Here is a 27,707-nt window from a genome sequence, read left to right as displayed (position 1 = left end):
CAACTGGGGTTGGGGTTACTGTGCAGATGTGCAAATTATTCACCATCTTTTGCACCTGATATGTTTGATTTTTCCTGCTCTATAATAATTCTACTCCTTCACATTTCAAAGGACACACACAATAGATATAATAGGAGTTTTTGAAGGTGAGTGACAACATAAATTTCGCATTGTTTTGGGGGGTGACTTGAAAGGATTCCTTAAGTTTACATCACTGCATTCACTCTAGATTAGCAGAAGTGTGAAAGAACACGACCATTGTGATTTTACTGTACGTGTGTGTGACTCGCGCTCCTCTTCCCATCTCACATAGAAACGGCTTCCCCGGGTTGTACCAAGCAGGGGTCCGTGGACCAGTGAACCAGTGGAGGTCTGTTTAGATGAAGCCTTCCATATGCAAATGTTCGTTGTTTATCCGCACGTGAGGGAATATTTACTGGTCTAATTTCAAATTCAAGGTGAACAGAGGCGGAGACGCGTTTTGATGCAAATCATCACCCCACCCCCCCACCCCCCCTGCTGTTGCTGCTGCCGCTGCGCCCGAGCACGCGAACGCGCTCCATCGCTGTCATCAGTAGCCTACAACATCAGCATCTTCCGGGGGGCGCGCAGAAGAGAAACGGGAGGAGGAGGACTGAGAAAGAGGGGGAGAGAGGGAGGGAGGGAGAGAGAGAGAGAGAGAGAGAGAGAGAGAGAGAGAGAGAGAGAGAGAGAGAGAGAGGAGACATACTGGATAAAGGCTACGAGAAAAACCATGATGATAATGGAGTCGAGGCGGTGGAGGATGTCGGATTTACGAGAAAGGACTGTTGAAATTTGACAGAGGGGCTCGTGTTGAAACCTTCTCTCGCTTTTTTTTTATTTTAGTTTCGTTGTGTTTGATTTCTGCGTGGTGCGTGGACAGTGAAGGCGAGCAGAGGAGAGGGGAGCACCCCACGGATGCCTCGGAAGGTAAAAAACGGGGTCCACCGCTGGCGCTACAGGCAACAAAAACGAAATCTCATCTCACGTAATAAAGACCATCCTGAAGATCTCTGCCCCGCTGATGGATGAGGACGAAAAACGGCTTAAACCCCCCTCCAACCGACGACTGTGAAATAAAGAAAATCCTATTTTGATGGATTTTTTTTAATCATTCATAGTGTAGCCCCGAGGAAACGAGCCTTAGACAGCAATGTTGAATCACTGGTCTTGGTAAATTATTCATTAGTGGTATAGGTAGGCTATGATTTTTGTATTGCTCCAATGTAGCATTTCCCACCCCCATTCATTTTTATAATGTTAAGTGTGAAGTCACTTACATATTTGCAGCTTACATTTTTTTATCGTGTGGTTATATAGGCCCATTTAATAGTCTTTAACAGCCACATAAGAAACAGCCAAAGCGGGGTGAATATTGGCGCAGAAATGCTGTAACACTGAAGGAAAAATATATACATAGCCTACAATATCTGGATAGTGAGGGGTGTCGAGCTGTCTGTCTGGGGGAGAAAAAGAAAAGGTTTTCTTTTTCTTGTAAGAGTCTAAAGAGGAGGGGGACGGGGGTGGAAAGAGAGCTGTAAGAAGAAGGGGGGTTAAAAAAAAAAAACGACCAAACATGTTGCCTTCTCAAGAAGCCTCCAAGATCTACCATGACAATTATATGCGCAACTCCCGGGCCATCGGGGTGCTTTGGGCCATCTTCACCATCTGCTTCGCCATCGTCAACGTGGTGGTGTTCATCCAGCCCTACTGGATCGGCGACAGCGTCAACACGCCGAAGGCCGGCTACTTCGGCCTCTTCCACTACTGCGTGGGCGCCGGGCCGTCGCCCAGCCGGGAGCTCACCTGCGAGGGCAGCTTCTCCGACTTCAGCTCCATCCCATCCGGAGCCTTCAAGGCGGCCTCAGTCTTCGTGCTGCTGTCCATGGTGCTGATCCTCAGCTGCATCGCCTGCATGGCGCTCTTCTTCTTCTGCAACACCTCCACCGTTTACAAGACCTGCGCCTGGATGCAGCTGCTGTGTGGTAGGCACTCTCAAAACCACTCTCATGTGCAGCTCAGGACATACATAAGTGTCTGCCCCCCCACATTTCAGTCAAATAGATGCAAATTAATTACGAGGCCCCCGAAAACCAGGTAAAAAGCCCACCTAATCTCAACCTATACCCTCCTGTTTTGTTTGCATGAGCAGCCACCTGCAGCAGGCAGCTGAAGTACAATCACTTTGATTTCTCAACATATAAAGCACATTTTTAATTAATGCACTACCACACTGGTTGTTATTTTATAGACATTTTCACATAAACCCCCCAAGTGATGGTGATCTCTGATATGCGCATAGACGGCTTTGCGAGAAAAGACAGATAAACACATTTTGATTGAATTTTGAAATGCTTGAGAATGACACAAGCTTTTACACAGAGTCCGTGTTACACCGCCAAATTGTCAATTCCCACGCGCATTGCATTGTTGTGGCACCATTGCAGGACTCCTGAGGTCAGTGTATTGAGCAGGCTATACCTCTCACGCGCCTATAAAAAATAGAATAGGGGTATCATACTGTATGGTGGGAAGTGTGTGTATGTGTGTGCGTGCGTGCAGCAGCTTCCGTTGTGTGTTACTCCACTGAAATCAATATGCTGTAGTGTTCCGGTGTATATGCCAGGTCTTGTTACAGTTAATTGGGAGTGTTGCACAGATTTTTCCAGAGACAGTAGGAATAGCTACATCCTCAGCCATTATTCACGCCGCTGAAACGCAACAAAAGAGCCGCGTTTCCATCTCTGAGGATACACCACTGCATCTGGAGAGACAGCAGCAACAGCAGGATCATAGCGTTATGCTGATGAAATGCAAATGTCATTCATTCATCCATCGCAGCGCATCTGTATATAGGAAGCGCTGTGGCGTGATGCACGGTGCAGTGGACATACACGGCTCCCTGCGACCATCGCTATTCTGAGGGATGATTCCAGGTCGATTGGATTACTGTGAGTTCAGGAGGTTGATGGTTTGTCTCCCGCTCATGTGGGTTGATTGTAGGAGTGACTGTGGGGGGAAATTCATGGTGGTTTCCCCCAGCACATGCAGGACAGAGGCTATACCGAGTCGTGCTGCCCTCAACGGGCGGGTGGGTTGTGTGTGTGGGTGTCTGTGTGTGGGGAGGGGGGAGGTCTGTATATTTACAAACGGACTCTTTGGTCGTTCAGGTTAGATAAGAACCATAAGAACCTGGATTTGGTGTTGTGTGATAAATTGTGAGAACCTCCATGTCAGTTTGGAAATTAAAGGAATGGCTTGTAGATAATATCACCAGAAACTAAAGAATCTAGGCCTGATTTGAAACAAAGAGTCCACCTTGAAATCTTATGCCAATCTTGAACTGCCTCGTTCATTTTATTCATCAATTAATTTTTTGATGAAAGAACCAATTAATTGTTTGGAATATAGTGGATGTCAGGATACCCTCAAAAGTCTTATGTTGTCCTGACAGCAGCCTAAAATCTATAGCACAGCGGCAAAAAGAAAAGCAGCAAATATGAAAAGTGTAAGGTTTCTCTTAAATTTTTGCTTTTAAAAATTAATAAATGATAAATTAGTCTGTTAATTAGTTGACATGAATTCTCAAATTATCAGACTAATCATTTCAGCTGAACTTTGCTGACTCCTTATTCTGCTGACAAGGTAAAGAGAGTCGTGCTCATATTGAACAATTATTCAATTGGTTGTGCTGAGAAATCACACAGGCAGATTAAAACGTATTGCCCCTGTGTTGCTTGTGTTTTAAGCAACGTTGATGTCAGAGGGGGGGAAAAAAGCGTACAATAAACCGTTCAGTCTATGGTGATTAGATGTCACAAGGCCAAGTGGGTAAAATGACCATGTCAGCAACATTTCACCTTTGAGTGGTGACAGCAGCTTGTATCTGAGGAGGTGCAAAAAAAAGAAGAAATCATGGTCTCTCATGTGCGCATTTCTAGCGAGCCTCCTGTGTATATCCGACTCCTTTATAAGCTGATCAATGTGATAAATAGGCCAGGCAGAATAGCGTGGGAGTCAGTTTTCTGTACAGAAACAGTCAGCATACTGAATGAGAGGGAGGGAGAGAGGAAGAGAGACAGAAAGGGAAAGGAAGAGAGAGAGAGAGAGAGAGAGAGAGAGAGAGAGAGAGATCAGCACTTTTTTTCCTACTGTATTGTTCTTTTCCTCATCCTCATCTGCCCACTCTGTCCTCTGTTCTGCCGAGTGTGTTGAAAGGGTTGGGTGCTCCACAATCAGCACGAATCAGACAGAACAGCAGAGGTACAGATTTTTACTCTCTTTATCTAAATCTTCATGACTTAACAGGAATTGAACCTGGGTCTAAAAGCCATTAATCATAAAGTCCAAAAAAAAAAAAAAAACATTCGTAAAGACAAAAAAGAAAGAAAGAAAAAGAGGCCGTGGACTGGAGGGACTTTTCAGATCCCAAATGTCACAATAACACAATGAGAATTTTCAGTTACAAGTAAAAGTGCTGAAAAGTGATTGATGATTGGTGAGACTTTTAATTATTTTTAACATCCTCTCAATTTCTATATCAAATGCATGCGTCATCACTAAATATCCATTTCCAAGTGTTATTTTCACTCCTATAGCAGAATCTAGCGTTTAATTGCATCGTCAGCTCTTTTTCCCAATGTATTTACTGATTGTTCTCCATTATTTTCTTAAGAAAGGTTTAGAAAGGCCTTGACTTGTCAAAGCAACTGTGTTGTTTCGTTATTTAGTTTCCTCTCACATGGGGAAAATTAAACTACCAATTAAAGGAGAAGCACACAGAAGTATTAAGCAGATGAAATAGGAAAGTAATTACTCATTATTCTTTAGGTCTAAATACCACTGTGAAGGGCAGTCACAATTACATTTCAGTGACAATAAAGGCACCTTAACCTTATCATACATAACATCAATACATTGATAATACCGATGCATCACTGTGCATGTAGCAGTTTACTGTTGTACTGTGGAGCTAGTTTTGATTATCTGATTATAAACAGTAAGGTGGTTTGGTCCAGATATTTTAAACCTAAGGGGTCAGGGCCCTGCAAAGGGTTGCAAGATACGTAAATGTGAAGGGCGCTCAGTTACTGTCCAACACTGGTAAAAAGTAAAATAGACCAAGAATGACGCCCTGTCTTAAAACCTCACTAGGATAAAAATATCCAGGGTGATAATGAGAATTCAGCATATGTGATGAGGAATCCAAAAAAAATCAGTGTGAAGGTGATGACTCTGCTGAATCACACCAGGCCCCTTTAAGCCATCAATACCTTCCACATCACCATCCATCACCACCTGGCCGAAAAGGTTGGAGGCCGATGTCAGCGCAGCAGGAAGGCAGAAGCCTCCATGACAGATACTTTATCTGTGGTTCATACATGTTGCCCATGAAGATGGAATAAAAAAAATATTGTTTTTAACCTCTTTTCATGAAATGATTGTGACAATATGATTTATTCTTGATAGATTATGTTTTTATGTTCTCAAAATTGTATTGATCAATCTCGTCCAAACATATGACTGTGAAAATTAAACCAAACAGGAATAAAAAGAGGACTGTGACTGAAAACAAAATTATTCCAACTTTATGGGTAACAGTGTATATTTTGTTGACATCCTTTTGTTTCAAAAAACAAACAGAAGGTCAGACCTTGATTTCCATAATTTCACAGACCTTTGAATTACACATTTCTGTCTTTTTGTCAGTCTGTGCAAACACTGGAAACATCTCACAACTAGAAGTTAATCTTATACTCAAACAGATCTTGACAATATCATTGTTTTTCCTCACAAGTAAAATTTCAGACATGATTGGATTGTCCATTTCTCAGCACAATAAAAATTCCTCACAATGTTTTTTGTATTATTATTTTTAAACTCAATACACACCTATGTTACCTCTAATTTGCGAGTAGATGCCAGAGTTTGTAAAACTTCAGAAGGTTTTACTGTCCTTCCAGTGGATGTGTGTGATGTGTGGTGGAGGTAAGTCGTCTAATAGGCTTGGCAGACGGCCTAATGGTGTTCACCACCTTGGAGATGATCGTTTAATCATCCACTCTGCCCTGCTGGGTGCAGCAGCAGGTCTCCTGGCAGTACACAGTGACAGAGTGTACCACAGCAAATACAGTAAGGGCCAATTTGAACTACTGGTGGCCTAGATTTAGACCAAATGGACCAAAATGTCAATTATGGAGCAGTTTGGACCCTGATCATAATGGTTGCCTTAGTGTGTAGTACAGCATGGAACAAAAGGGTAAGACATCATGTGCACCCAATGAAAAGTTTGTCATCATCTACACACCCTCATGTACTGTAAGCTAAAACTATGGTTTGGTCTCTGGGTGAGCGGTTCTTCCACTTACGGAGACATTGCCCTGATCACACCAAAAATTTTATGAATGTGAACTTATGCTACTTATTGGTTTAGGAAAGGTTAAATAAACGATAAGAGGGAAACATGGGCACTTGGGCCAAAACAGTGGGATGAAGGCCTCTTGGCAGTGCAATTGACACAGTGTGTCTTGGCATCTATAAGCTGAGAGTGAGCCAGAGATGGCCTCTTTGTGTACTGAACTGACCAAATATGAATAAGGTTAATGCACTCAGAAAGGTCTGTAAGGTGCCACTCAGAACTCCTGGCAGTAAAGAGTGACTTACAGTACCAATAAGGCCAACGTGTAGCAATAACTGACCTGGGGAAAGGTTTACTGTTTATCACTGTTTACTAATTGTAGAACTACTGGCAAAGCTGTGGGACACCAAGGAAGCCAAGCCAAGCCAAGAAACAGAAGGAACCAAGTTTAAAATATACCTCAAGTTTCTGCAGTGCTAAAGCATGGGCTGTATCGTAAATGAAAAATGAAATCTCAGATTTTCTGACATCATCACCAAACAACTTTTTTTCCGCCTTAAAAACAAATTACAAAGATACAAGTATCAGTTTAAGGCTCAGTAGATTAAATCTGGGGTCAACTATCCTCAATATACTGATGAACCTATATATGCTTTTCAGCTGCATATTGTGAAGCGCCACCACACCTGCAATGTCTTTACACTGTGACCATCTGAACCCCTGTCCTCCATGTTTGAAGTGAGTAATGCCCACTCCAACATGGGGGGAGGGGGTTCAGCAGAACAGTGTGAACAGTGCAACACTATGAGCGCCTTCAAGCAGAGACTGTGCTCTTCTCTCTATGAAAATTGACCTTTCAACTCTTTGTAGTTATTAATAGCATTATTTTAAATATGTGAATACTATTCCTGTCCTGTTTGCCTCTCACTTCATAGGAAGTTCTACTTGTTTGATTGTGCTTTGTATATTTCAACGAGCCGAAAATCATTTCCCTTCAGTTGTTTCAGTATTCCGCTAATGCAGGGGTCACCAACTATAAAGGGCCAGAATTTTTCTCGCCAGACACCTTGGGGACTGGACATTCAAATAAAATGAAATCTAATTCATATTATTGCCCTGATAATTAAATAATATTTTTTGATATTTATTGTTTTGGATTTTTAGCCTTTGTTAGTCAGGCTCCTATCACCTATTACAGTCAGCCACCAGGAGTGATATAGATATTTTGACTCGATATTTGTGGGTGTTGTGCCCACCACTGGCTTCAACACAAGGTTATGGACAAAACAAGTACGCAGCACCGCGTTTCACAAATTTGTTGTGGAATTTCAAGCTACAGTACTGACGATGACTTGTTTTTCAGTTGCTTTAAAGGGACAATGAGGAGTTTCTCCATCGGCAGAACGAAAAATTCTGCGACAATAAAAAAGTCTCACGTTAATGTGGATGAATCTACGTTACCCACAATTGTTAATGGGCCCATTTTCGATAAATATATCGTTTTGTCTCTATCGTTATTTTGTTATTATTAGTGGTGGCGGAGCCGACCAGCGTTTCCTTACTTTCGGTTTCGAGGCGAGTCATGAGAATAACGCCGCCGAATCGCCGTTTATGGTCGGAACTACGACAGTATCTGAACCTCTTTGAACCTCTGACTTTAATACTTGATGAATGAAAACATGAGTCTGTCTTACGCCGGTCAAAGAATTTCACGGTGCACGTGGAGGCTCATAAATGTAGTGTGAAAACGCTTCGCTTTTCCAAAACTCCTCGTTGTCCCTTTAACAGCAGGGATCCAAGATATATTATATATATATATTTTGATGCTCACAATTTCAGATTTCAGAGGACAGATTAGAAAGTTCTGCCAGTTGATGTTCACTGCACTAATGGTTCAGATAATGTCCTTTGTAATTTAGGGCATCTGACCCAGATGATAACCAGCGTGATGATACCAGATATCAAGGATCTCCAGAAGCCAGATAACACAAAGAGCCAGACATGCTTTGTGATACAGGCCTCACAGACCACTGAGCAACAAATACCACAAGTTGGTCTAAAAGTGGATAAATGAATGTTATTATTTAGGAAATGTACAGCACCAGACAATAATGAGGTCAGCAGGGTAAGGTACAAACCAAAGCCAGCTAAAAGTGGGTTAGGTTAGGACCATTAGTGAAGCAACAGCTGCCTCCTAATACGAGACTTTCCTCCTTTTGTCCCCCAGTTATGTCACACCTCAATGGGAAAGTGAATAATGGGGTCATTTTGTACGTAGAATCTAGACTAAGCAGCATTTTCCCCTCACATGAAAGGAACAAGAGGAGGGCTAGATTTCCCAGAAGCACCCTGGGTCTGCGAAGAGCTTCACTGTTGCACCTTTGCTTGGAATGAGATTAATTCAGTAGAAAGTGCTCCTGGGAAAACTGTCAGAGATTTAGTTTTAATTCACCTTTTGCGAACAAAGATGAATTAAGTGAAGGTGTTCTGAGGAAATACAGACAAGGTTTGAGTTTTTACCTTCCTACAGAGCCATAGACAGAAAGAGAGAGAGAAAGGGGGATCTATTTTTTTTTCTTTTTGTCCCCCCTCTCTTTCCTCCCCTCTTCTCCTATCTCTCTCCTGTCCTTATCATTCTCCTCCATCCCTCCAGCAGATATGAGGTAGCCTACCAAAGGAAAGCGCAGTAGCCCACAAGCCATTCGAGCTTGATGACTCCCTCTCTCCCTCTCTCCCTCCTCTCCTCCATCAACTCAAGTCTCCATCCCTCCTTTACGTCTGACCCTGTCTGTTGCAATATTAAACAGAACTAAGCAGGACATGGGCCGTGGCACAGGGGATGAGCTGTCCTGGGAGAAACGACCTGTCAGCGACTACTCGGTCTTAATGTGTGTGTGTGCCTGTGTGTGTGTGTGTGTCGGAAAAGTTGGAAAGAAAAAAGGTGGAAACAGTGGGTAAGTTGGAGGGACAGAGGGAGTGAATGGAAAACAAATCAAACAGTGGTATGGAGTGAGTTGTAACGCAGGAATCTCAGGAGTTGGTGAGTTGAGTATAGCAACTTCTTCCAGCAGCTAACACTAGCCTGAAGCCTTGATGTGAGAGGGGCATTAGAGCAGAAGTCCAATAATGTATTGATTGACAGGCATGAGCTCCCACCCCTGACTTTGGCCATCTCTGATTGATCAGAGGGACGAGGCTCACTCAAACAGAGGAGAATATTTCTGCACTGCAGCCGTTTGTTCAGATGAATCAGGCCACAAGCCTTTGTGCTAGCTCTCCATATTAAGATGTTTTTACAGTCGTAATCAATGTTTACCTCGGATATCAGGTCACCAATGATCACTTCATTTCATACCATCCATACTCCCAAAACTGTGGACGTTTATATTTGTTTTTGTTCAAGAAGGTATCGTTTTGTTTGTTTTTTTCATTAATGGGCTCCGGACTAATTTTTAAATTGTTCTGTGGTTGCAAGTAACGTCCTATTGACCATCATTTAAATTTTAAAATTCACTTTACAATTAAATCAAAGCAAAATTCGGACCTACCGTGGCTTCCGCATTGTTGCTTTCCGGGTCAGAGAACACAACAGTAGATGGACTGAAGGCTGCAGCCTCTGAATTTCAGACACAGCGTCTGAGGCGTTTGTTCTCTGACCCGGAAAGGAACAATGCAGAACCCCCCCCTGCAGTTTCGGAGTGGAGCGGTGTCTACCCAGATGGATAACGTTAACAAGAGATTACATTTCCAGGAGTGTTAGTGCTGATACGCAGTCCATGTTTCTTTTGAGACGAGAGCTGGGACACCGGGTTGGAGGCGCTGATCTTGCAAGGTTGGTTTTCGGCCAAGAGACGGGATTGACATTCCGCAACAAAAATAATTAATATATACAAAACCATTACCTCCACTGCTCTACTGTGTGTCATCGGCCCGATTTTTTAAATCTTCCGGGAACTTTAAGCAGCAATGGAAAAGCAATGGGCCACAGGAACCTTTTATAAATACACCTTCAGGGTTGAAATGGACTGGAACACCTTTGACGATTAAACTGGGACACCTTTGACTGGCAGATCATATTGATGTCAAGTGAGTTAATATCCTCGAACCTAGTGAGTCTCCCAGTTAATGCCATTGAGATACTCACTGAACAATTTAGAAGGTAACTCCAACACATGTTCCTGTCACCATATCCAACACACATCAGTGGATGACTGACTAAATCCAATGTGAATGTAATTCCAAGGGATACTGGGCTAGACTTTGCAAACAACAACATCCATTTGTCTGTCTGCATGGACGACCTAGGTAGACTACTGGTGAAGCTGTGATTTGTAGCTCTTTTCCACACAGTTGGAGTTGGTTGTTGTACTTTGTTCTACAAAGAGTGTGCGGCGTATGTCATACTGCATCGACAGGAAGCAAGAGGGAAACACAAAGAGCGTGATGCACAGTGTGTGTGTGTGTGTGCGTAAAGCAAAGAGAAATAAAGTGAGAGAAACACAGCAACTGAATGAGTTTGTGTGTATGCTGATGGTATGCTTCTGTTTTTTCACGGGCGCATATGTACTGTATGTATGTGAGCGGTTGTGTATCTGCATGTGTGTCTGCGGGGCCACACGCATCTGTTCACGTGAGCATGTTAGACAGCGGGTAAATGTGTATATGATGGTGTGAGAGCTGCATTATTAATAAGAATGTTTTCCCTCTCTTCTCTGGAGCCAGTGTGTGTGTGTGTGTGTGTGTGTGTGTGCGTGCATTTGTGTGTGTGTATCTTTTTTGCTTCACTAGTATATGCGTAAAGAACGTGTGCATGCATTTGTATATGTGTATGGCTTCGTTTGTACGCTAGTGTACGTATGTAGATAAATGCACCCACGTGCATGTGTATCGAGCAGGAGCTAAATAGATGCTGCAGTGGTCGAGTTAAATATAGAAGTACAGAGGTAGAGAGAGAGAGAGAGAAATATACATAGAGAGAGAGAGAGAGAGAGAGAGAGAGAGGAGTCTCCCTGGAGGATATCCCTGCCTCTCTCTCCTCTTCTCTCTCTCTCTCTGAGATTTCTGGCCGGCTTTCCCCAACCCAATGTACATGTTTTAATTATTAGGCACTTAATAAATAATTCCAAAGTCACTGGGGTGTTTCTAAAAATACCCTGACAGCTGAATAATGGATTCCTTTGACCCTTCTCAGCATTGTCACTCTGTTGTATGTGTGAGAGGAAAGAAAGCAGCAGGGAGGTTGTATTTGTCAGGAGGAGAAAAGATTGAAAATTCCTCTACTATACAACGTTCTTGCTTCTCATTAATGTGTAGTAGTATTTACATAATGTGCCTCCATTTCAAAATGATACATTGTTCAATCTCTTCCAGTACGTTAGACTTGATATTTGGCTTTTTCAGACAGTCAAACAAGCTATGCTTTTTTTTCTTAGATGATTTGCAGCTAGGCGCTTTGTTACAGTATGCTCACATTTTGATCAATGGTGTTTCTGCTCATGCATACTGCATAGAGCTCTTTGTTCAGTTGCTCACTGTTTTAGTTTGGCTACTTTGACCAGGTGCCATTTGGATACATTTTTATATTAATTAAATTAACTGAAACAGCTATTTAGGTTTTATATTCTGGCTCCTTTGCTGATTTTCTTTAAGCGCCTGCCAGTATTTGCTGTGTTGCTCTAGGACACAATGAAAAGACAAACAGACCAGTGGGGGTCGAACTTTTATGTTGGAGGGGTCTTGAGCCAGTTACAGGGTTAGGGGTAATTCATCAATCACATAACTGTATTGACTGTACTAATTTCTAACAAGAAAAAAAGTCCCTAGAAAAACCTTTCACAGTACACTGGCCCTCTGGACAATTTGGTATGAACATGACATGGATATAGATAGAAATGTAGAATAGTGTATCAACCAACAGCGGTGTTCAGAAAACACTATGTGGCGTCTGAAGCATCCTCAAACAAATATTCTTACACTATATGTGACCGATGTTGAGGCCAGTGACCACTTGGCAAGTGGGTTAGCACATATTTTTTTTATGGGTGAGCGAGATTTAACTTAAATACCGCTAACCGCCACACGCTGTCACTTCTCCTTACTGATACCTTGTGACTGTGACCGTTACACTCACCCCCCTATACTCACTCCACCCAGGGCATCCAGGTCACGGCACCAAGTGTAACCGGTGTAACCTCTGCGTTGTGTTGTCAAGAAGTGAACCACCATGCTCTGGTCTCAAACGTCTTTATTTTCTGACGGAGATGATAAAAAAACCATGAACAACATATCCTCCCGGACACCAACCAAGCCCCTCTCCCACAGAGTAGAAGAGAGAACAGGCCGAGAGCTAGCTTACTGTAATGTACAACACGGAAACGTACCTGACGGAGATGATAAAAAAACCATGAACAACATATCCTCCCGGACACCACCTGAGCCCCTACAAGAATGAACATAACATGAATATAGTGCAAAACATTAAGGAGCAAAAGAAAACACTCACCTCTCCCACAGAGTAGAAGACAAGAGAGAGAGTTTCAGCGGGACATGGCCATTTTATAGGAAGACATGGGGTTACCCCAGAAAGAATACAGGGTTAGCAGGGCAAAACCAAAGCTCCGCCCGGGGAGGAATACCCGTCAGGTATACATATATGTTGCATAACCCCTGTTACATAAACACAATGTGTATTTGACCGAGGTAAAAAAGCTAAAAAAAAAAAATAACACTACAACCCAAGTGTGGTATAGTTTTAGTGAAGTATAGTTTCGGCATCAGTGCCTGGTTCAGTGAGATACTCTTCCTCTAATTATGAATTAGATGGATTGCCAAAGGGCACCCCTCAATGACCCCTCAGTATATCACAAAACTGCTTCGCAGTGCTCAATGAAAAAAACGATGCTTGGACTTGTGCGATGACACATTATATGGTTATGTGCAAGCCTCTGTACGCCTGCCAATCCTCTTTCCAGATTTAGGACTCGTGCCAGCTGGTGAAGGACACAGGCATGAGTGAGGAGGAGATAAAGGAAGTGTAAAATAAAGAGATTGGGGAGAAGGACGTTAAACCCCAAGACAATTTGTTGACCCTGCTTCATCATCAAATGTGATACATTTACCAAATGTATGGTAAATGTATCACATTTGATGATGAAGCAGGGTCAACAATTTGGTAAAATATGGAAATACATAGAAGAAACAAGATGTTATGAGGATAGACATAGTTGCTCAGGTTGCAATCCCCAAGTATGATTATGATGAGCTATATTTTTTTTTAAAAGTACAGAATTTAAACTAGGTTGTTGGAGTGAAAGGATGTAAAGACAGAATGACAGAAAAGAGGAAAAGCTCCATGCCAAGTCAGCCATTGAACCCTGGTGGCAGCAACATCTTGTAAAGTGCCCCCTCAGCATTACACACACACACACATACACATTACTTGATCCCAGCTCCAATAAAAGCTCTGTACATCAGCGAGGTGGCTGTCTATTAGATATATGGAGGACAGCGGGCCAAGGTCTAGGCACATAGCAGAGAGAAGGGCAGACCTCAGACAGCTTTATTACATTACCGCTACGGTGATTTCTTAATGCAGTCATGTTCACACCTTTCCACTGCCTTCCACACAGAGGTCAGTAGTTTGGACTTTCTGCAGGAGGTGACATTTGATTAGAAACACAGCCTAGGGTGTAAGCTTTTAGACCTCCAGGGATGACTTAAGGGTTTTAAAGTTTTTAATTCAAAATTATTGATTTGTTAATTTCTAAAACAAAAAAATTACAACATCTGTCAGATCCCTTGCAGGCTGCATTCAAAGACTGATTGCGACACAGCGGTGCAACCAGGGCGTCCCATTTCCAAGGTTCCTTCTCATGGTGCCCTCCAACCAAGACTCAACAAATAATTACAATTACAAACAATAAGATGCACCGTTACTCAGCGTTACTTGACTCAAGTACCATCAGAAAATAATACACCCGTTTAGAGAGTAACTATGCCTGTCTGGTCGCTTTTTCCTCTGTTTTTCTAACTGTCCGCCTGGCCACGTGCATTTGTTTACAACAAAGCCGGCGAGAAATCAATACATGGAGGTGGATGATGTAACTGTCATAAACAAAAGATTGCCGGTTACGGCGCACGTTTGTGTCGCGGTGCCACAGAGAGCTGGGACACTGGGGCGGCGGCCAGGTACTACACTGATGTTGCAAGGTTGGTTTTCAGCCATGAAAACAATTCCTCTCTTCAAACGTGTACATTATAATTATTTTTCAGTTCATCAACTGGTCGGAAGAAAATTGTTTTCACTCCACCTCTTCCACACCGCTGATCCAAACAGCTGATAGGCGCAGTGATACAGCGTGCCGCGGAGCCTGTCTGTGTGGATGAGTACTGAGCAAGTTGGTTAATTCCAGATAAGGGTTAGGTAGAGAAGTCAATTTGACAAAAAGTAACGCAATAGTTACTTTTACTTTTATCATGCAGTAACTCAGTTACTTTTTTTCTAGTAACTATAACTAATTACTTTTTAAAAGTAACATGCCCAACACTTTTTGTTTGTGCAATGGCTACTGTGAAAATCAGTGACCTTGTCTTTGCAGCATTTTAACACTACAACTGTCTTTGCAGTTTCTTGTTTTCAGCATTTTCTGTCTGCAGAGTAGACAATCTGCTTCTTGTTTACACCGGCCCAGGTGTGCTAGAATATGCAGATTATTATTTGATACATAGCTTTTAAATGCAGTTTTAAAATTAAAGTGGATGTAGTCACAGACACTAATGAGTCGTCTGATCACTGACACATACACAGTAGTGTCAGATCTTTCATTTTCACATCTCACAATCACAGTAGGACAGCAACACAATCCAACTGGCAGCAAACACAGAGTCTGGACACAGCTTATGACTGCAACAAACAAACAAAAAAACTAAACGCAACAGTGATGTCACCACTTTATTCTTGCCTCAGCTAACATTACTTTTTCACACTAGCATGAGCAGAGGATCTGCTTTGCTGCAGCAGTAGCATGGGGACAACAATATGGATGTTTGTTTATCTTGATTGGAGTAGGTCATTCACATTGAGCATTTGCATGAATCTGCATTTGAGAGGAAGTGGTGTTTCTGTGTATTAATTATGCACTTGTTAAAAACTCTCAAGCACAGGCTGTATAGTACCACATAGTAGCTCAGTCAGAGCACATGGCCCAGTGCTGGATGGCGTCATGTCCATGTACACAACAAACCTGGAGTCAAGCTTCTCAGAAGGAATATTGTGGAGCCTGGAGCTGCTCCTATCAAAAATAGTTCACACACACACACACACACTTATATATAGCACACTGATGGTATTTTTAGAGCTCTTATATAATCTATTTTTGCTTTTTGTCTAGAATAAAAAATGTTCTATGTGGACATGTAGATAAGAAAGTCTGACAAAACTGTTATGCAATAAGCCTATAAATATCTTTGGGGCGCTATAAATAAATTGGTTCTCAGTAAATTGAACTAGCTGGATCACAGATGTGTCTTGGCAACACATTTCTAAGTGTTTTTTTATCAGTTTGATATGCTTTGATGCCTTGTTTACAACAGGTGATGGGCTGCGAACGCTGCGATGAAAAGAAATGACAAGAACCGATGAAGTGAGATGAGACAAAAAAAGACATAATGGAGTGGAGCAATGGTAGCCATCCTGCTCCCTTTCTCCCTCTCCGTACGACTCGTTTTTGCTTTCATTCTTCAGCGCTCGCTCGCCATCTCTCTCCGCTTGCTCCCATCCTCTCTCTCTGTTTGATCCCTCTGCTCGCCTCCTTTGAAGTTCCTCCCCTCCAAGTTCAGAATGCAGTGTCTTGAGACAGTGGAGGGGAGGAAGGAAGAGGGAAAAACCCCAACAACTTCAAAGGGCTTTTCTTGGGTTGTTGGAAGGTGGGGGTTATTTTTAGTCCACTGGTGAACACTTAAACACTTGAGTTTAAGAAAAAGGGGAGAGACAGATAGAGGAGGGGTCATGTCACACAGACATTGCTGTATGGGCTTTCTCCAATATTATACACATCTTTTTTTAGGAAATTATTATTTATTTTTTTATCTCAGCTATAAAACTCATGTCAACTTGACTCATAGGGCTGAAACTTACAGTTCTGTGAAGATATATCATGAGGTCTATGCAGAGAAGGGTGTTATGGGTAATCATGGGGCTCAAATGGAAGCTGGCGAGGCATTCAATACATGTACAAATACTATATCCTTAACACCAAACCTTCAAAGTGAAGCATCTGTACCGGGTCAGTAGCTTTTAGCATTGGAGCTCTTTTCTCTGACAGCATTTTCATCAGCAGGCAGCACAGGCGCCATGTGTATTTCCTGGTTGATAGTTCACTGAAGGAATGAGAAAGAGGACACTGGGACATGGTAACTGTTTCAGAGTGGTGCTGAAAACTCAACGCACTGCAACCTAAGAAAACACATGCATGAAAGTAACTATCTTAAAACTGTTCAGGTGTGAAGCCATAAAGTCTGGCTTCGTCATGGTGCCGGGCCGGCTAACCATGTTGTACAATGACCACACACACTGATGCATTGTTAAAATGGGAAGGTCCCAGGAAATACATAACTTCGTAACCAGGCGTTGAAGTGTCTCTGCCACCTCTCTTCAGGCTTGGAGAGCCCTAACCCTAACCCAGTTTGTTGTTGGATGTCAAGATGGACCTGCATGTGATTCAATTCATCGGCCACGCATGTGCTGCCTGCTGAGAAGCTGAACTGCTCTCAACTTCTACATGAAGCAAACCAGTTAGCCCCGGAAATGGGCAAAATCAAAGATTTCTATGTATGGTACTTTGTCACAAGTTTACACACCTGTCATTCACTCGTTTTTCAGCTCCTGTGCTTGTCTCTTGAGTAAAACTGCTCAAAATAGCCCAGCAGGGGAATGTGTATCACAGTCACACATTCATCAACAACAACTTTTGAGTTGGATGACCAAAACCAATAGCACTCTGCATTAACCATAATTTTCTTACATGTAAAATTATACCATTAAAAAAGGGGGCTTCATTTCATCCCAAAACATGGTTCAATTTAGAAAATGTGAGTTTAATTGTTCACAGTACAAAACATATTGGTGTTAGCTCCACAACATAAACCGTAGGGTTTTAAAAAAAAAAGTTAATAACATTCGGGACAAAGAAAAATGATTGGCAGATGAGCTGCCATGAGGCTGATGTATTTTGCCCATCAGGCTTATTCGAGTGGCTCCACATTTTCAAAAAGCCCACACTCAATAACTCTGGATGAGTGTCATGCCAGATGGGAAACCATTCATTAAAAATCCATAAAACATGTTACCTGACGCTCATTACTCAGTTAATGATTTTATCATCTCTCTTCTATGTTAATATCTTGTATAAAGGTCATAAAAGAAGCTAATAACATGATGATTTCCCACGATGATTACTTCCATTGCTTCCATTCTCTCATTACTTACTGTATTGCCGTCGTTATATTCTTTCTCATTACGTTCTCTCATTATGCCTGCAATTATTTTGGCAAAGCAGCGGTCACATTTTCAAATGGTGTACATCTACAGCTTGAAAAAGACTCCTCAAATTTGCATGGTTTCCAGCTTTACATAGAGAGGTGGTGACTAATCTCATATCCTCCCCTCATCTGTCGCCACGAGTTCACCACCCACCATTTTCTCATGATGGATGGCTAGTTGGTGAAACACAGGGTCTTCAGAGGGAATCACTAATGTGACAAGGTTCAACCATATGACTAATGGGCCCCACTTTAATACACTCAGATGCATTACCTTCAAACCTTACAAGCACAATATTCTCTTGCAGTCCTGCATATTTGAAGTCCTCTCATGTTTTAAAGTCCGGCTAAAATTAAACTTGTTGATTTCCTGCTACAGTATCTGTTCTGCAAAGTCCTGTAATCTCTTTTCAGAAAATATAAAAACACATGACAACATCCCATCCTCAATTATATCCTGGAGCTTTTGTCATGCACTTCCCTCACCATTTCATTTATTATTATTTCAAGGTCCCCTATTGAAAAAAGTAAGATGTCACTCACTCTATAGTGTAAAAGGAGGTCCCTGTGCTATATAGATTTCGTCAAAGTATGAAAGTATGCAGACAAAATGCACATAGCCTGTATTCAAAAACTAACTTAAAATGAGCCATCAGGATATGAGGGGCCTTACAAGACATAATTCATTCTGGCATTCTGACACGCATATATTCTCCTTACACATACATATATTCTCACACTCAGATACATTTATTCTCCTCTCAGATGCACACATTCTTTTCTTACATTCATACATTCTTCTCCAACATACATGAGAGTTAAAATAAATTATGAGATAAAATGTAGGTAAAAATGTATAAATATGAGAGAAACATTTTTGAATGTGTGAGTTAATATATGAATATGAGAGAAAAAATGTATATGAGAGTGAAAATATATTTATGTGTAAGGAGAAAATGTGTGTGTAAGAGAGGGCCATAATGAATTATGTCTTGTACGGCCCCTCATATCAGGACTTCCATAACTTTATGATGTCATAACAAAGCAGTCGCTGCTCTCAGCCATTCCGCCTACTATGCTTAGTTGATGGTGCAGCCAATGCACTAGCCAGCTTAACAACAAAAGAGTCAAAGTCTGAAACATAGATACACATTTTTGTTTTCAATGTTGTTCAAAAAAAATAAACAAAAGAATATCTTCTGCTTTTTCATGGTTTTGTACTATACAGATCTGCACAGGTTTACACCGCTTCCAGGCAATACACACTGCCTCACAGTGCATGTTCTCACCTTCTCCCACCCACTCAGCTTTTGCCAGCATTCAAAATTGCAGCATCACAATGTTAAACAGTATGCCAAACTAACTTGACAACAAAGTTTAGCTCTAAGCAGCGCAGGTGGTGATGGACTGATTCATGTTTTCCCTCTGGGCTTACCGTAGCTGTGTGTGCTGCATGATGAGACCATTCAGCCCTACAAATCCCCCCTGCTTGACTTGACACAAGGATAATGAAGCAAAAAGTGCTTTATTTCCACCCATGACCAGGTCATCCTATTAGCCTGCACTCTTTTAGCCTAAACAACGTGCAGACCCTCTACCCTCGAATGGTAGCCTATACAGTACTGTAGGCTATTCCTGCACCATTGGCTGAAAATGCTACCAAAGAAACAACCATGATCAGAAGATGCATGCTGCTAACAACAGTGTGAAGACATATTGACATTTATCTAATCAGCACATTAAAAAACACTAAAAACACATCTGCAAATGTCGACTACAGTTATACAATTTGTTAAGACTTATGTGTCTGTGCACCTGGAGGCTCAGCTGTCATCCAAACACAGACAGAGTCCTGCCCACTCAGAGCATTTCTGATGCATCTCCAAAGAATGTCTGTCAGCCGAGTTGGGCCTTAATGAATGGATACATCAGCTAATTAAATATTTTAAGAATCTCCGTATGGGTGCAGTAGCTTCGTCAGGGGCGATGTATCTGTCTGTTGTGTGTCTAAACTCGTTGTTGACCTTTGAAGCTTTGATGCCAACAAAAAGGACTGAGCCTCATGCTTTCAGAAGCACGTCAGCAGAATTTACTGAGAGCCCCGTGTGATTATCCTCCATGTTACTGTACACCTCACCCCACACAGCACAGCAGCTACTGTACAGTAGCTACTGTGTTTGACTGCTGCCCAGCATCCTTCACTACAAACACAGCACTTAAAATATTCACAATTGCACACCGATTGAGCTGCAGACATTGAATCTTCTGAACATTTATTGGACTTAAGCGTAATAATCACCAACTTAGCTGAATCTATGTGACTTTTCATGTGTATCACAAGTGATGTTGCCTGTGGAAAGTACATGTCTGGTCTGAAATGGGGATTCAGTGTGATGCCTGCCATGTATGTTCCCCATCTCCCAGAGGAGCCCACTGCTTTACTTACAGCCCCTCAGGCACAGACTGACTGCTATTTAAACAGCACTGGTGAGCAAGGAATATGGCACAATCAGCTCCCCAGTGATGCTCACTTTGATAAATGAGCAGAGGTGTAAAGTATAGATTACCACTTTTGTTGTAGTGTCGAAATTGCATGCATGGATTTCCCTAGAGTTTTTTTTTCACTGTGTGTACATTGCACACACTCACTTAGGATTTCAAGTGTGACTGCAAACAGGTTCTGCATGCGTCAAACTCCTTCACCCTCTCAAGATGGATTAATGTGTGTTTCTCCATCTTTCTACTGTCCCATTATTATCGCCTCTACACACACAGGTGTCTAAACTCTGCTCACCTCAGCAGTGCTTAAAGATCCCATTTTGTAGAAAGGTAGATATCCTTGTGTTCTTTGGTTATAAATACAATCTGTCCACAAATGCACACAGCCTATATTCAGAAATTGTGCATTAAAATGAGCTGTCAGGACATCAGTGACTTTGTGATATCACAAAAAAAAGTATTTCAGAAACACCCCCAAGTCCAACTATTCCTCTGGGTGTTGAACTGAAGTCTGCTATACTTTTATGACTATTTTTATTGACTGTGGAACCCTTATAATGTGACTGTACCCCAATTGGGGGACTGGAAGACCCTACAGAACAATCACAGGGCCACTAGCCTACTGCACTAATTATGAAAGAATATAGTCATATTTTGCATCAGATTAAAAAGCAGCAAAACGAGCAAAGTCGAGCACAGACAGCTTGGCCAAAACATGGTTGCACGACCGAGGACCCGGGGGAACCTTGACGAGCGGCGCACACAACAATTCAATTCAATTTTATTTGGGGTGGGACCAGAGGCATGACTGCGTTTCACCAATCAGATGTAGCCACTCGCGACGCTTGCCTCCGTTTAACCAATCAGACAGAGCCAGGCAGTCACATGACCGCACACAAAATCTCCACGGTAAACAGGACGGCCACTCCGCCTCAAATTTGAGAAACTGCGGCTAGTAAATGATTAGGATGACGTCCGCCCTGGACTGGTATGTCGTGTTTAATGTCCGTGAAGGTTCTCAGTCATCCAGGTGACAGGTCGTCGTATTCTTCTTCCTCCCCAGGAAGTTTAAACCCCATACACACGAGACTCCTAGTCACATGACCACCCCTCCAGTTTCGGGGGTGTGGTCATGTGACTCGAGTCTCGGGGGTGTGGTCATGTGACTTTGGTTTCACTAGAAACACACACACGGGGTCACAGATAGACTAACACACACACACCCACACAAAGAGCTTATGGACAGTTCATAGATCTTTCATAGATAGGCCTATGTAAGTTATTGTGGCTGAATTTGTCTTAATTTATGTTACTTTGTAAAAAATGTCATAGGCTATTGTCATGTTGTTCTTTGGCAATATCTGCATTTTTTCATATTTTTGTGTAGCTATTTGATTAGGCCTACATTTACGCGCTGATCATTAAACGAACAAATCAGAGGTTACTCAGCAGTTACTCAGTAGGTAGCCTACTTGAGTAGCTTTTTCACCAAGTAGGCTACTTTCTACTCTTAATCAAGTAAATGTTTGAATGGGAACTTTTTACTTTTACTTGAGTAACATTATTCTAAAGTAACTATACTCTACTTGAGTACAATTTTTGGCTACTCTACCCACCCCTGGGTGGGACAATGCAAGTTCATGAACAAAACATATAGAATCGTAAACAAGCCGGATTTTAGCCGCCCGCACGTTGCACATTTCAGGATTCTGCTGATTCTGATTGGCTGCTAGTGCTGTCAATCACATCAACGCGGGTGTAGCCTCATTCTATAGGCTCTAACGGTTTGAATGAGGTGTCAATCATTCGAATCAACCAATCCGCTGCAGAGATAGAGCCCGGCGTAACTGCACCCAAATAAGCTGCTCTCAGTGCAGATTTACGCAGAGGGACACAGAGGGCCTAGAAAGTAGTTGTTATTTCGTCCCGGTTGACTCTCTTTCAGTTAGTTTATGCAAATTGTGTGAAAATAAAGATTAAACAATGGTTTATGGTGACAGGTGGTCCTGTCCAGGTGAAGTAAAATCTCAATAATTGTAGGCTACTGCTTCACTTTATCAAAATCAACCACTGCAGAGATAATGTTCATACATTGTACAATCATTTGATAGAGGTTTTGAGCTTTAGCAGCATCATTCTGAAGGACACTCATCCAAAATATGAACTTTTTTTTTTTTTTTTCTGTGTGCCATCTTCATTTACTCTTCACCAGTATATACTGAAATTTACACATCTCAGCAATTTCTCAATTGTTTCCCTTTACTATGACACAAAAGTATTCAAATAGACCTTGTGGTTGCAGAGATATACTCATTTTATTATGGATATGCAATTTTTGAGAAAAGGCTTGGTTCCTTTCCTAAAAAACTTGACTTATACAAAAGAAATCCTGCTCATCACCTATTGGCTTCTACTCATGTGTAGTGGTGTAGTGTGTCTGCAGACCCCCTCCCCTCTGCCTGTATTTTGATGTTTTGGTGTAGCACTGGGTGGGGAGTCTGTGTGTTTTCCCCAGTCAATGAAGGAGGGCAGGCACTGTGGGCTGCATAAAACACAGTGACTGGACGTCGTCAAGCTGGGAGAAATTGCGGATACACACTTACCAGTGAAAAAAACTCATGTCACCTCAAGTTTAAAAAAATTAGAGCACAAGCGAAGGAAGACTCTGAAAAAACTGCACCAATCAGTGATTAGACATTAGGAATTATTAATTAGGAATACATATTCATGTTTCTGATTGATGAACTGAAACAGGAACCACAACTATATAAAAGCACACTCACTGAGAAACACTGATAGAAGTGTGGTCCTCTTGCGCAACAAGAAAGTCACTAAATTGGCAACCCTGTAGCCAGCTATGGAGGAGCTCGGATCTCTATTCTTAATTCCACCCACAAAACTCTGGCTGATTTGTCTGACTGACAAATCAAAGATGTGGGTGGTCAGTATCAACAATTGATTCAGTGATATAAAATCATTGCATCTTTTGGTGCAGAAATCTCTTCTTAGGCATGCAATTTTTCGGCAAAAGAAGCCATTAGGAGGTAGAGCCGAATACATGGCTTTTCCAGTCCATGTGTCAAAGTGTCCTTGGGGAAAATACTGTGTGTGTGTATGGCTGTGATGTATGTGTAGATGAATGGGTGAATATGGCAAATACTTTAAACTGGTTTGGGTGATCGATAAGACTAGAAAAGTGTTATATACAACACAAAGTGTAATCAATTCCAAGTCATGATGACCTGTTTGGTGCAACAGTGTGGTAATTTAGGATTAGTACCGTTTTATGGTTGACAGTGGGTTCACATGCAACACTCTCTGACACACGAACAAAAAGTACAGGTACTGTAATGTCACACAAAGCACACATTTATAGTTAGACCACCCCATGGACACACGCAAAACCACAGCTGCAAAGAATCAAGAACTTGCCATACAAATCCTCTTCAAATTATTTAGTGTTTTTGAGATAATAATAATATGTACATTGCATTTCAGGATTATTATATGTCAGGAAAGATCTGAGATATACATTTCTTCTATAACAGCCTAGAAACACAGCCTGTTTTAGTAAAGAACACAGATCTCACTTATACAGGACTGAAAAAAGGAACCGTGTTGTCACTATCAAAGAAAATGAAGGAATAAGATGGGTTCAGTATGAGATCTTAAGTCACTCTGCTTGGTTTTGGTATCCTTTGGTATAAAGCACCGACCAACTTTGTAAACAGTCACTCGCTGTGTGCAGATTACTGGTGTGATCTTACAGGACTTCTGTGTGATGACGTTAAAATTCTTTAAAGAGTTTTCCTTCTGCTGCAGTTTAAGGCCACCATTACGCTATGTAGTTACACATTATTGTTGTTGGTCCATGAAAATCAAGCAACAATATTTTCTCTTCCCTGTTAATTCTGTCTCTTTCCTACCTCAGCTTCTCATCTTGGACTCTATTGTACCATATTTCTTTGTCCTCATCCTTCACATCAACCTTCCTCTCTCTTCCACCTTTTAGGATTTACACCCCAATTATCCCACTCCCCCAGTCCCAGTCCTCACCTTAACCCTGCTTCTGTGCTCTTCTTTGTCCTGCTGCAGGAGTGTGCCTGGTGCTGGGTTGCATGATCTTCCCTGACGGATGGGACGCTGAGGTGATCCGGGACATGTGCGGGGAGCAGACAGGGAAATACTCCCTGGGCGACTGCTCTGTACGCTGGGCCTATATGCTGGCCATCATGGGCATCCTGGACGCCCTCATCCTCTCCTTCTTGGCCTTCGTCCTGGGGAACCGGCAGACAGATTTCTATCTTGATGATCTGCAGACAGACAACAAAGGTGAGTAAAGAGACAAGGAAACACAATGGCAGCAGCAAATTGGCTCCCATACAATAGATATCCCAGTCTTGTATGGGGCCTGAAGTTATCTAATGAGATGCTGTGTGGGGGGGATAATGGTAGTTTTCTGTTCAACCAGCTAAGCTAAATATTTAAATAGCAAACAAAACCAAAATCCATTCATTTTTTTTCTATTTAGATTTGTGCTTTTGGCCTAAAGTTGATGGCACCACTCTTTAAAGATGGTGTATGTTGAGATACAGCACACCCAGTTTCATGGCTCAAATCTGGCACATATACAGAGTTACTGTCAGGTGCTATTTCCATTTCTTGACCTGGTGCACACACAGAAAATAAGCGAGACAACTGCGGGACTCTGCCAATATGTGGACGTTCATGGGCCAGACTTGGCCCGAGGAGTTGGGCTGTGGCCAGATGTTGAATTTTACATTGTATCCTGTATCCATAAAAAAAAAATCACAATGTGAACTCAGATACCTTTAAAATCAGCTCCTGTGTTCGTTGAAGTTTCTGTGGTTGCCATGGAGCCACAGTTCCACAAGCAGCAGAAGCTGAACAGTCATAAACTCTTATGGCAGCAGCTGCACTGCCACTTCCGCTGTGTTTATGTTAAAAACAACGGAGGCACCTGCGGCAGCCGTGCCTTCCGACAGCACCTTTACTCTTACAACCTCACTGACTGACAAACCTGCCAATGTCTAGTTACGACTTCCTAAGGCTGTCCAGTGGAGGGGTTAATTAACCTTGATGTTGCTTTCATTGTTTCAGTGGATATACTGTAGGATAAAGGTGAAGGAGTAGACTAACTCTGATCAATCAAAAGATAATGATGTTTTGCACTATTATGCAACTATTGGCTGGATTTATCCCATCTAAATTAACATAAGCCTTTAATACCACATTAACATAAACCTTACAAATAAAAAGAAAAAGCATAGTGTGTAATACAGTAATGCGATGCCTCTAAGGGGGTTATCCAGTCAGTCTTCCTCCAGCTCTCATTTTGTGGGCCTTAGCTGTGAGGCCATTAACATGAACAAGATTATCCCAGTTGAAAAATGACTAGACTCCAACCTGACCTCTGTAACTCCAGCCAAATTACTTTCAGCGCTGTATTCAAGAGTGGGAGAGTGTTCTCTAGAGGGTTTCTGACAGTTTGCATGATGTTGCATCAGGACAGTTGAATCGCATTGTTTTAGCTGTATGAAAAGGGAGGAAGAGGAGGAGAGGAACGGCAGGAAAAGAAGGCGATGGAAGGGCTAGAGTATAAGATATCGTGCAAAACAATAAAAGGTCTCCTTACATAAGGATTGTGTGTTTGATTTGAGTACATAAACCAAATGTACAACAACAAAGACAGAAACGGAGTGAGAGCTGGGCGAAAGAGGCAGAGAGAAAAAGAGAAAGATGGAGATCTATGACATAAGACATAGTAGACTGAGAGCGTGAGCGATATACAGACAGATAGAGAGCAAGATAGAGTAAAGAAGAGAGGAGGAGTGAGAGGAGGAGACCAAGAGATAAAGAGAGAGAATAGTGACATAAGATGTCTCGGTTCTCCGACGGTCTATCTCCATGATGGTTTCCATGGTAACTGGAGATATTCCAGAGTGTGGGCGTGTCTTTTCTGTTCTTATCTGATTAACCTCACTGACAGTCTCAGTGATTTTACACATTTAACACATCTGATTTTCCATCAGCTGTTAGAGGATTTTTTTTCTTATAGAAATAAATGTCCTTTTAGCTCTTTTATGTCAAATGAGAACAATACTACAAACACCCAATGGACAGAGTGTGGAAGCAGCTGTGGTCCCTGTAAGTGAAAAGGGAAACTTTCTATATGGGAAAGACTACATAAGGATTAGGCCTGGCCAACAGAAAAATGTTGAGTTTTTATCAACATTATACGGTATATGATTTGTGATACTACTATACAAAAGAAAAGTGGATATAAACAAAACATAGGTTGCAAATAAATCATTTTTTCTGGCCAGTGAAGGCTTAACTCATACTTACATAAGCATATTCATGTTTTGCACAAACAAGCAGTATTTCCAGTCTTATATGCCAACACTTTTGTTCTTTTCTGTCCTTGCAGATTTTGCTGTGTCAAGGGTAAGTAAACTCTTGCTTATACATTTAATGTGCATTATGTTCCATACATAGCACATTGCCCGCTGAAGTATGAAGCCTCGTTAGCTTTTGAACATTTTACTGCTAAAAGCATGGCCCAGCTATGTTGGTGGGGCTGATTAACAGGGGTATTGAACACCAATGATGGGGGGAACTCAGTTTTAAAGGATGGTTCAGTCTATCTGTCCCTTAGCTGAGCAGCCAAATCTAAACAGACCCCACAACAGTCTTTTTCAATAATATGTGTGGCAATTGTTATGCGTTTACAGGTATAGGAACATTTGTAACAGTCCATTTTTGTTTTTTTTCTCAAATCGGCGCTTTCTAAAAAAAAAAGAAACAACCATGTTTGTCCACTAACGTGAACGATAGTGAATTTTCTGTGTGGACATTTTCCCTTTTTTTTATTGTGGTTTGTATCATTCATAGAAAAAAAGCCTTTTCATTTAGTTTTGTTTTTGTTTTTGTCAAATAATCATTAGTAGACCTAATACCTGTAGGCTACCTCTATTCATATGATTTATTCAGCCGAGGTTGTACTGATTCTGAATATATGCAATAGGCTAAAGTAATAGGAAAAAGACAATGGTATGATAAAAACATAATAACAATGCAGAGTGCTGTGTTAAGTGAGGCGAAAAGTACACATGTATTTGTGAAATTCAATGTATTCCATCATTCATTGACTTTAATGTCCAAGATACATGTCTGTAAATAAAACAATCAGAATTGTCTGTGTTGTTTTCTTCAGATTGAGGTTCGGGACAGACGAGAGCCACGGTATGGAGTGCAGCGTCTTCACTGA

General features: G+C 41.7%; 1 protein-coding gene across 1 annotated transcript; it reads left to right on the top strand.

Annotated features, from left to right (window-relative positions):
* Positions 1 to 1,597: 1,597 nt before the first annotated feature.
* lhfpl4a (LHFPL tetraspan subfamily member 4a) lies at positions 1,598 to 27,707 on the top strand (the record flags this gene model as incomplete). The annotated part of the gene is made up of 4 exons (XM_083975046.1): positions 1,598 to 2,006; positions 24,512 to 24,748; positions 26,868 to 26,884; positions 27,654 to 27,707. 4 exons carry the CDS (start codon positions 1,598 to 1,600, stop codon positions 27,705 to 27,707), a joined length of 717 nt encoding a protein of 238 aa, XP_083831172.1.

The sequence above is a fragment of the Trachurus trachurus genome (assembly GCF_905171665.1).
Source record: "Trachurus trachurus genome assembly, chromosome: 7".
Lineage (NCBI taxonomy): Eukaryota > Metazoa > Chordata > Actinopteri > Carangiformes > Carangidae > Trachurus > Trachurus trachurus.
The sequence above is the reverse complement of the archived record's forward strand: the minus strand, read 5'-3'. Positions and strand labels throughout refer to the sequence as shown.